Source organism: Podarcis liolepis, assembly GCF_965112155.1.
Source record: "Podarcis liolepis genome assembly, chromosome: 6".
Taxonomy (NCBI): domain Eukaryota; kingdom Metazoa; phylum Chordata; class Lepidosauria; order Squamata; family Lacertidae; genus Podarcis; species Podarcis liolepis.
The window spans coordinates 49,347,974-49,358,810 of NC_139559.1; the positions used below are offsets into that span (position 1 = coordinate 49,347,974).

The following is a 10,837-nucleotide window of genomic DNA, read 5'->3' on the forward strand; positions in this document are numbered from 1 at the left end:
GAAGGGGCGCGGTCAGAATCCCGGCGCAACTTTAGGCTGCGACGTTCCGCTCGGTTGCTAGGATACGAAAAGGTGGGGAAACGCCGCCCGCAACATACACGAAGGGCATTTCGGGGCGCTCCGGGCACGTTCTAAATAGTCTCCCACCCAGTTAGCGGCAGATGGCAGGAGCCGTGCGGGTCCCAAAGGAACCATTGGACCCAGTAAGCCAGAACAAGATCTTCTGTGAGACGGTCCGGAAGGAGCTACGATGCCAGCGCCTGCAGACGGAATACGCGATGAACCCCCTGATGACGGGTACGGGGGTACCGGGGGGAGGGGAGAGACTTCTCCCCTTCTCATGGGCAGACGGAGCTTCCCAGTTAGGTCTATGGGAGTTCCCTGGCTCTTGACTCCAGCTGGCTCTAGTTTCCCCCCTTTCCACGAATGAACCGTGTATGGGTGCTAATTGTCATACGTTTCTAGGTCAAGTCAACTTGCTGCAAACTAAAACAAAAAAACCCCAACCACCACCAGAGGGGTTTGTGGCACTTTAAAGAGTGTGAGCCACAGGTTTCTGACACACACACACACACACACACACACACACACACACATCTGTAAAGGAGGGGAAGTGGTAGGTTGGAAACAAGTAGCAAAGGAATGCAAAAGCAGTACATACTGTATTGGCAGTTGAATTAGAGCTTAAATGTATGCAGACCGATCCTCACAGCAGCAGCAATTTGTGTTATCACATAAAGTGCACTTTAAATGCCCCAGCAGAAATATGAGCTGCAATATGATCTCCATAGGATCAGGGGCATTTAGAGGTGCAATAACTAAAGGGGAGGGGCTGTAGCTCAGTGCATGCAGAAGGTCTCAAGTTCAATCCTCAGCATCTCTAGGTGAGGCTGGGAGAAAATCCTGCCTGAAATCCTGGAGAGCGGTTGCCAGCTGGTGTGGACCATACTGTGTTACATGGACTTGGTATAAGGCAGCTTCCTATATTCCTAAACCACATTCTCAGTGCCAAACTGAATTCAGGAGGGATTCATAGAATAGAGCCATTTGTTGGTAACATATTTGCAGTTTTCTGTGTACCTGGATTTGCAATCCTAAAACTCAGTCAAGAAGACTTACGAAGAGCTGTTTCATAAACACATCAAAAAAGCTTGTTAAAATACCCTTTGGCCTCCACAAACTAAGGATATGTTCACATTACTGCTTTCTCCCCATCCAGGGCACCCACTACTTTTTGAAGCTGCATTCACACGATGTTAGCCACAATCCATACTGATCTTGTACTTTGACAAATACTATTGTTTGATGCATTTCCCAGCCCCCCTCCCAAATTAGCTTTAATCTGGCTGGAAAACTGGATCGGGAGTAAACAGCAATGTGAACATTTGAGACAGCTATCTCACATGCCCAGATGAGCACACTTATACAGATGACAGCTTCATGAATAGGAGTTGGAAGGTGGGGATTGCAGGGGCAAGAAATCGAAAAGATGTCACATGTGGGAAGACAACCCTGCCCTATCTCTGATGCGAACACCACTGTGCAAAAGCAGCTTGAAACACAGCAGCAGGGGCAATGGCCTTACTGCATTTTAAGCCACTAACGTAACCATACCCTAACAGGCCTACCCCTCTGGAAACTGACATATTACACAAATCTAATAGTTTTGATCCCAAGTGCCAGTCTTTCCCTCTAAAACGATGCACTGGCTTTGTAGTGTCTCCCATGCCTATCTGTGGGACCCCCAAAAGTTATGCAACAGTTGTCCCCCAAATATCCTTGTGGTTCTTTGAAAACCTGCATTTAAGAAAAAGGCCTAAATTCCTGCCAAAGACAGGTGGTGTGGGGAAAAAATGATAAATTTCTAAGCTTTGTTAGTTTTCCTCTGCCCTGGCTTAAGGTTATCTAGTGATTAATTTGCCTTATTTTGCTTTTACCTTTAGTTTACACCATAACTCGAAAGCCTACCTCTTGGCATGATAACTTAGAGGAACCTGCAGATGGTAAGCACATGCTTTTAAACAGTTACATTTAAGTTAGTGAAACAGAGAGGAGTCATTTATGAAATGTTTTCCAGCATGAATCAAAGACGGCAAAGTATGTAGCACCATACTGAAGTCTAAACGTCAAACTTCACTCTCTTTCTCCCTCTGTAAACCAAAAAGCATTATACTATACAATCTGCAGTGGAATGTGGCAAGAGACAGCTGATAGCTCCAATTTTTGTATTTCTTGTTTTTTTTGGGATCAATCTTTTATTGGATCAATTCCTTTCCATGTATGTCGGAGTGCTGAAACTTTCAAGTTAAGAAAAAAGTCACTGCCATTATGTTTTTTTCTTAATAATGATATATTTTTGCAAATAAATATTTAAAAGCACAAGCTTCAATATTCAAAGCAACAAACCCCAACTTACCTAGCCACACAGTGATACTATCAAATTTGACTTCCAACTTAGTATTATTTCATTAAAAGTAACATCTAATTAGTTCCCATTTCATCTTTTTAATTCTTTACCTTTCTAAGGGTTCTGAGAGACCTAAAAGCTGCTTGTTATGTTGAAATGCCTTTATCCAGGATATTGGTTTCAGGATGGACACTGGTTTGTGGCCTTTTTGTAACTTGAATTCTTGCCAGCAAATAATGTTGTAATATAGGACAATTGTACTGGCTGGGGCTGATGGAAGTTGTGGTCCCAAGCATCTAGAGGGCACCAGGTTGCCGAAGGGTGGGCTATCCTATTCTATGACCTTGTCATTAAATACAAAGAAAATTCAATTGCATTTTTACTAGGTTTGCCAGTGTTTTTAGATATTTGACACACACAGAACGAAAGATACCAACTTTTTTTGCAATGCTGCTCACAGACTAGGCAAAGCAGCTGTCCTTCCTCATTCACAGCAGGAACCAAAAGCATGTTCAACTCCTGTAACATTTTTTGAGGGGGTAGATGGTGGGAAAGATGGAGGGCACAAGGAGAAGGGGACGACCGAGGACGAGATGGTTGGATAGTGTTCTCGAGGCTACCAGCATGAGTTTGAGCAGACTGCGGGAGGCAGTGGAAGACAGAAGTGCCTGGCGTGCTCTGGTCCATGGGGTCACGAAGAGTCGGACACGACTAAATGACCAAACAACAACAGGTGGTGGGTATTATTGGTATATGATTAATTTTGTTGTATCGTTTTGTTGTTGTTTGATGCAAGCCAACTTGAGAGAATTGACCATGAAAGGCAGTATATGCATTGTGAAATGAATGAAGTATGTAAAAACTTCAGGTGCAAGCTAATAAGTTATGCGAGCAGAACAAACATTGAAATTGATAGTGTATAAGCATTTAACAGAGCACTGTAGCATCATCACATCTAAAAATTTCAGTGCAATTTAAATGCCTTGCACCCAGTCTACACTAAGCAAGTCTCATTGCCAATGCTTTAACCCTATAGCTAAGTTCCTGAAACTAATTCATCATGCCGCACTTGAACCAAACAAGAAATACACAGAACCACAAACAGAAAGCCAAGAAATCGGCTGGTTTTCCTCACCTTTGGTAAGTGGGTTTTTAAGGAGCTTCTGGGGAAGTGTATGTAGTTGTCTGGCATTTTAAGAATCCAGACTTTACAGAAAAATAATTTTAAGCTGTTATAGCTATGGATAAAGCTTTGAAAGTTTGTAGGGAGTACCTGGTTGGCTATCAGAATCTAGACATTTCACCAAATGGGGAGATAGTTTGGGAAAAATATTCAAATCCTAGCTCCTCCCTTATGCCAAATGTTCTTATACTATAGTAATATTCTCCTTCACAGATCAGTGTAAACCGGAATGACAACAGGCTATACTTCCCAAGTCGGAGCACTGAAATCACCAGATATATGGCTGCTATGTGGCGCCTGAAGGGGATGACAAAAGATAAGCGATAAAGGAACACAGCATTGCAGGACTTTAAGGGAAGGACTGTAGACATAAATTTAGGCTTCCAGACTTCCATCTTTTAATTATTGCAAAGCATAAGACAGAGGCCTGACACAGGGTGCAAGGCAGTGGGTATAGGAAAGTCCTGTGTTATGTGAACATTTAGTATTACAATAAACCTGACCTGAAACTGCCTGCTATTCTTTCTGCTACCGTATTCATTTTGTGCAAGTCATCAGTTTTTATAGTGTGTGGATAGGACAATCTGTTTCTCAACCAGAAGTTGTGGTATGAGCAGCAACAGTAGTTCATGTGATTATTTGCTGGTAGACCACCATCTTCTGCTGTTGAATGGAAGAGGACCCAATGCCCTTAGCAAAGAAGGTCATAAAGTGGCAGAAATACAAAAGCTGTTGCTTAGTACTTTGCATGCACCACTGCTGGGTGACAAGGAGGAGCACACATGCTGATGTTATGTATGAGGTACCAAAAAAATTGAAGGATTTAGTGAGACCCAATGCAAACCAGAAAGGATCTCTCCCAACCTGACACAGATGATCAAGCTATCAAGACTTTTTAATTCACAAGGAGGATCAAGAAAGACCAAATCAGTATGAAATATAGGCAACCAGAAGCATCTGCTTGTTATTTATGTACGAGAAGTCGTACACCCAGTGTCAGGCAGTACCACTTGCTGACTCTGAATGGCAATCTGAACGGCTATGTTGTCCAGGTCAGCATCACTTCACGCCAACGTTCCGTAGGGAGTCACACTTCACGAAGAAGGAAAGGTCACCCGTTTTACTCGTTATCGGGAACGGTTCTTCATCTTCTGCCTCACCTTCTTGCCAGGCCTCTTCTAAAATGAGATACAAGTTGAATGTTATCATTTTACTACCTTAGCTATACCGTACAAGGGAAAGGGTGATGGCAGGGAGGGAGAGGGGGAGCTGTTTACCACAATGGGCTGGTTCACATGTAATGGCAAGCCAAGCCTTGTGGGTTGCTTTTCTGGGTCCAGGCAGGGCAGAGTGACTGAACAGTCCTGCTTGTTGCTCATTCACAGAACACCATGGTTTACTTGTTACTGTGGCTTAATGTGAGGTGTGAACCAGCTCAGCGAATGCTCCACTAGCAGCCAGATTACAGCAAGATTTTCCCAGTTGGCAGCTGTTAGCTAATTTTTATTTATGCCAGCAGAAGACACCCTGATAAATTTTAATCATTTAATTTATGCACTTATAAATTTAATGAATTTATACCCTGCCTTACAAAGTTCACTTAAAAAAAAGATAGCAATATATAAAGCAATGTAAGTAAAACTCAAACACACACCCTCAATATAATAAACAGCAGCCATAAATAAATACTAAGAGCCCACTCTAAACCATAAGAAGTGTAGCCTGCTTAAAATCCCTCCAAATTATATGAATGCATTGGTAATTTATTATAAGCCACTTCTGTTCATTAATTGTCTAAATAAAAACAATTCATGGCAGGTACTCACATTGGCAGCCTTTTTCCCTGCTTTCCCAGGACCCTTGTGGTGGGCCACACTAGCACGGAAGTTGGACGTATCATTGTGACTTTCTCGAGTGTTCCATTTTGACCCTTTCTTCTTGCCACCAAAACCAAACTTCTGATTCTTGTAGCGTCGTTTGGCACTTGGTCTGAAAGAAAAACAAGCAGCTAATTATGGCTGGATACTTAGCCATCTCTCTCCCCAAAAACTGGCCGGCTCCTCAGCACACATTTTTATCTTTCTCTCCCTGCCCTCAAAAGGAATTATTCCAACTGCAGTACACCATTATTTTAAGCAGCACCCCACACCCCATCCTGACACTTCACAACCTGATTCCCACTTTGCCAGACACCTAATGGCAAAGACTACTCATTCAGCATCAAACAGAAACACTGGAAGCCAGTAGTTAGTTTGCTTTTTCTGTGCACCCAAACAGCAACAGTTCTAAGGCTGTAGGTCTCAGACAGTTCAGTCTTACTAGGCTAGTTTTAGCTGTAGCGATCAAGCACTCTGAGGGCATTAGTCTTAGGTGTTAGGTATGAAAGAAGTTAAATTTTTATCTTGGGCTCCAATGCTGTCGGGTGTGATGGCAGTGAGATCAACTTGGGATCCAACTGGCCAACTCAGCCCCTCCCCACCTCCAAAAAACCCTTTTGGAGAATTTCAGTGACTGTCACCAGCAGGGACCTCACTGACAACACTTGTGCACATGCATTTGCAAATGAAAGGGGCAGTGCCACATCAGTGGAATGACAAGCCACTCAGTTGCCATCAGCTAGCAGGAGGCTGCTTTAGCTGAGAGAGCTGGGCAGAGGGACACCTTTGGCCAATCCAACCCCATCGCTGCTGCCTAGCTCCCCCTCCAGTGCTCTGCTAACGGATCAACTTTTGTAATTAGAAGGACTTAGAACGTAAACACAAAACAAAACAAAGGTGATCCAATAAAAGACTTATGCATGGTAAAGCAAAAGAAATGCAAGTTTTAGTAGACATCCCTGCACTTCACAGGCCTTACCCTTTATTTTTATGCTGGCCTCCAGCCCCTGCCTTCTTTCCCTGAGTTGCTGGTGCTTTTTCACCTTCCAAGAAGTCCAGCTTGTCCGAAAGACCTGAATAAAAGACAGAATAAATGAGCTGCATGCAAAGCCAGAAATTCCAGGACAAACACTGTAGGAAGGCTTGCTTTATCACCCAAAAGGGTATACCTATGCACAGGAATATTGTGTAGCATTTAGACCATGGGTAGGCAAACTAAGGCCTGGAGGCCAGATCCAGCCCAATCGCCTTCTAAATCCGGCCTGTGGACGGTCCGGGAATCAGCATATTTTTTACAGGAGTAGAATGTGTCCTTTTATTTAAAATGCATCTCTGGGTTATTTGTGGGGCATAGGAATTTGTTCTTTTTTTTCCCCTTCAAAATATAGTCCGGCCTCCCACAAGGTCTGAGGGACAGTGGACCGGCCCCCTGCCAAAAAAGTTTGCTGACCCCTGATTTAGACCCTCAAGTACTAGATTATAATTTCTATATTTTCTATGCAGCAGTGGCTGGAGGTATCAACAAGCTTTCCCACAAACCAAGTTCTTGCAACATGGACTACACATAAGCCTTCCTTTAGGTATTCTACTTGCATGCAAAAGCAACACAGGGACAACAGGGCTCTGAATCATGCAGGGAGCTTCCACAACCCAGGAAGCTCTCTGCTTCAGAAGTGTGCCCTCCCAAGTTGTGGAGGGACTGTGATGGAGCTGAGCATACTTAGCCCCTCTCTCATGTTGCTTTTACATGCAAGTGGAATGCCTGAAGAGGGCTACAGTTTTCTACTGCTGTAGTAAGGGTTGGGGGGGGGGGAGTAGTGAAGAATAAAGTGGGAGTGGAGTGCCTCACCTTTCTGGTATTTCTTGATTGCATTCAGCATTGTGGATTTCTCCTTCTGCCTCTTCTGCAGCACCTCAGTTTGGACCTACCAACAAGAAATAAAAAGTGAGCCTTTCCTTCCACAGTACCCCAGTCCTTTCCAAAATGCTCCCCTTTTTTGCACACACGTATCCTTCCCACACCCCAGGAGTCCTGTTCATGATATTTCTAGATACTTTTGCCAAAGGATTCCAATGCTGAGACTGCCAATCAAAACAATGGGTGTGTCTTTCCTGCTTCCTCCATTCCAAGGGGGCTTCTATGTTTTTGTCACCATTTTTCTCACCTTTTTGCCGTATTTTCTCAGGGCACGGAGCTGTTTGGCTCTTTCAGACTTTTCCATTGCTTCTTGTTTGCTCTTCAGCTTATGCCGAATCTAATTGAGAGAAAGCAACCGAAGTGCTTTTTATGCAGATGAAGGCAGGTTCCCTGAATTTGTGACTATGAAAATCTGCTTGTTTGTGGCAATGATGCTCTTTTTAATTTCAGAAATGAAAACCAAAGCAGCTTAGAGTGTGCTGCACTCCTAAACGTGAATTTTGACAATTGCTTCAACTGTTTAGGACTACTCAGACTCTATAACTGTTGGGCAAAAGTTGCTGTCTTTCTTCAGCAAGATCACACAAGACAAGAAAAAGCATCATGCCAGAAACTCATAACCCACCATTATTTCTTGGATACATAATGACCAAAGGGAGAGGCAAGAGCAAACGCACAAATTCACTATTAATGCCTCAAAATGCAGCCATGGCCTTAGATGCATCATTTTGTTAATACAGAAAAAAATGACAGTTCTTTAAAGAGCTTGATAAGGATGTATTGCTGCCAAAGAATTGCTACAGAATCCAAGGCTAATTCTTTATTCTGAAGGCCCAAGACAATATGCAGCAGGGATGGGAACCTCTGACCCAAAGGCTTAACTAGGCCTGGCACAGGTCCCAACTGAGTCTGCAAGACCTGTTTCCCTAAACTACACACATTTGCCCCATACCCAATGTTGTATGTGACAGCAGCATTATGTTCCACACAAAATCAATCTTCATTATAGTCCCTCTTTCTTAAGAGTTCAGTACAAACCGAAACTGCCCACAAGCAAGCTTTTTATGGCCTTTTATTAACAAATTTTTAATTAACAATTCATGATCTGTAGCATTATGCACTGAGAAGAACTTTGCTAGAGCTCTTTTTCTCCATTTGCTGATGCACTACGATCAGGCACCATAAAAATACCAGACCCAATGTGCCACATTTTTGTATATGGCCAGCAACTGTTAACATATCCATTATAGCAGCCAGATGAGAAAAGAAGAGGAACCATGCACCTTACCTTCTGCATCTGCTGATCAGATTTTGCCATCTCTGCAAAATAGTCATCAGGCCGCCTAGTAGGGATTTTGAACTTATGCAGCCGAGGCAAAGCTTCTAAAACAGATGCTTGGGCTTGACGATAGCTGGAAACACAGGATAAAGTATTAGTAAATTGTTACTTTTTCCAATGGACAATAAAAAACTCTTGAACTACTAACATATTGTTCCATTGTGCATATGGCTGAAAAAAAGCTAAAAGCTCAACACACCAGGCTGATAAGCAGCAGCTCTACTTCCTATACACAGACTTACAAGCTCATCTCTCTCTTGAAGTCATCCTCGGGGTCAACATCATCTTTGTCAAGTGTTTGACTAGAAGCTGCATTTGTGGCACTTGTTTCCAAATGAGAGGTAACATCAAGCCTTTCAATCCAGTCCAGGTGTTTCTGGAATTCAGACAAGCACTGCTTCAATCCATCCTAGAAAAGAGCATATTAATTGTGCATTAAATGCAACCCAAAATCTTCTACATGATAACATGCCAACCAATGCAGAACTAGTAATCTCTCCTCCCCAAACAGACCATGTCCTGATACTCCCACCCCAAAAAGATGCATTGTCTTCTGCTCTCTATCAAATCAGATGCCAGAGGTTTTTGAGCCTCAAACTCCTCCTAGTGCTTCAGTCTTAACAATGACAACACAAACAGAGGCCAATACAGAATTTATCCTATAAATTTGAAAGAAACTGAATAGCTTAAGGGGTTTTATCAGGCTGCAGAACATGGTACCACTCTTATTTTTATAGAGTGTGGTCAAATAAGTGTCAACTTTTTTTCTTGCCCCACCCCACCTCCAACATGTCTTGATGGTCCAAATGAGTAAAGCATCAAGTTATCATGTAAGTGGTGGATGATGCCCAATCTAAAAGGTGAGATTCATCAAGCATGCAGCTAAATAAGCCCAAGCCATTCCAAAAAATGAAGAGGACAGTAGATGCCAGGAATTCAGTTTAAAGGTTCAGTTCAGCAGATGGACCGAACTGAGTGGCTGAACAATTTTATTCTGGCTAAATGGTATGCCCACGCAAAAGAAGCTCAATCTGCCCCCACAAATTAATCCCACAAAGGTCATGATCATACAGCACTCACCACGTTGTTGAAAGCTTTAGGCTGTCCCTCTAGCACAACATTTAGGCCTGGCTTGATTGAACCTTTAGAAAATGCGTCTTGGAGCTATATGGAAGAAAAGTGATAAAATCAGCAGCATCCCAGATTGCTGAAACAGAAGGATGTTAGCTCACCCACCCCAAACCCTTAATAATAGAAACCTTGGAAAAAGTAAGAAACCAAGCACACAGGAGCATAAGTGAGAGGAAACCTAAAATGAAGCACTCAAATTGCAAGTGATTAGACAAAGCAGCTTTCTACCTGCCCTATGTAAGCATGCTTTGCTTTCAATGCTGAATTGACACTGTACTGTGACGTGCTACTGTGAACAGGCATTGGTGGCTAGGAGTGTGAGTCGGTAAGCTACTAACTCAAATTTCACTCTAGTCATAAACCAACTAGGCAAGCTGCTATTCTTTCCACCTCAGCTGCTTACTTAGAATATGACCAATAATATAGGGCTATTGCTTAAAACACAAATAATGCATGTAATGTATGATGAACCCATGAAATGGGTTGTGGAAGCTCCCTGCACAATTCACTATGGAGAGACGTTCAGTGTTGCCTGGTGTTACACCATCACATGAGCAGCTCTAGCTAACATGGATTAGCCCTGCTGTCCCTGTGTTGCTTCTACATGCAAGTAAAGATATTTATATAGGGAAATGCCCTATATAAATTTTAATTTTTAAGGTATTACTATTATATAAATATAGTCCTGTCTACAACCTTTGTAAGAAATGAAGTGTAGCCATCCACGGCAGGCTACAGAGAAATGAGCTAAACATCACCAGCCATAACAAACATCCTGCCCACACTCCAGCGCAGCATGATCACAGCACTAAACTTACCTCTCGGTCAGTGACAAGAGAATCTTCCGAATCCGATGACGAGAAGCCTTCCTCCATCTCTACGTGAGGCATTGCACACTGTGCTTTGGGGTGTCTCGAATCCACCGAGCTACACGAAAAACGGGGGGGGGGCAGAGAAAGTGCGACCCACCTTCAATTTTTTC

General features: G+C 43.0%; 2 protein-coding genes across 2 annotated transcripts; one reads left to right on the top strand and one right to left on the bottom strand.

The window, feature by feature from the left end:
* The first annotated feature begins 57 nt into the window (after positions 1–57).
* On the top strand, positions 58–4,104 carry CFAP144 (cilia and flagella associated protein 144). The gene is made up of 4 exons (XM_083510828.1): positions 58–297; positions 1,944–2,003; positions 3,444–3,547; positions 3,804–4,104. The coding sequence occupies exons 1-4, from the start codon at positions 162–164 to the stop codon at positions 3,915–3,917; spliced, it is 414 nt and encodes a 137-aa protein (XP_083366954.1). The 5' UTR covers positions 58–161; the 3' UTR covers positions 3,918–4,104.
* A 363-nt stretch (positions 4,105–4,467) lies between these two features.
* EBNA1BP2 (EBNA1 binding protein 2) lies at positions 4,468–10,807 on the bottom strand. Its single transcript, XM_083510812.1, has 9 exons — positions 10,674–10,807; positions 9,805–9,888; positions 8,967–9,133; positions 8,674–8,797; positions 7,633–7,722; positions 7,317–7,392; positions 6,447–6,540; positions 5,417–5,579; positions 4,468–4,768 (listed from the first exon to the last, which is right to left on the bottom strand). The coding sequence occupies exons 1-9, from the start codon at positions 10,743–10,745 to the stop codon at positions 4,718–4,720; spliced, it is 921 nt and encodes a 306-aa protein (XP_083366938.1). The 5' UTR covers positions 10,746–10,807; the 3' UTR covers positions 4,468–4,717.
* Between the last annotated feature and the right edge of the window lie 30 nt (positions 10,808–10,837).

Excerpts from the sequence above, each read along its gene's own strand:
- CFAP144 (XM_083510828.1), top strand. The coding sequence starts at position 162 with ATGGCAGGAGCCGTGCGGGTCCCAAAGGAACCATTGGACCCAGTAAGC. Across the intron at positions 298-1,943 it reads GATGAACCCCCTGATGACGG|TTTACACCATAACTCGAAAG; the intron begins GTACGGGGGTAC and ends TTTTACCTTTAG. Across the intron at positions 3,548-3,803 it reads GCTGGTTTTCCTCACCTTTG|ATCAGTGTAAACCGGAATGA; the intron begins GTAAGTGGGTTT and ends TCTCCTTCACAG.
- EBNA1BP2 (XM_083510812.1), bottom strand. The coding sequence starts at position 10,745 with ATGCCTCACGTAGAGATGGAGGAAGGCTTCTCGTCATCGGATTCGGAA. Across the intron at positions 6,541-7,316 it reads AATCAAGAAATACCAGAAAG|GTCTTTCGGACAAGCTGGAC; the intron begins GTGAGGCACTCC and ends TCTTTTATTCAG. Across the intron at positions 5,580-6,446 it reads GGCCAGCATAAAAATAAAGG|ACCAAGTGCCAAACGACGCT; the intron begins GTAAGGCCTGTG and ends TTTTTCTTTCAG.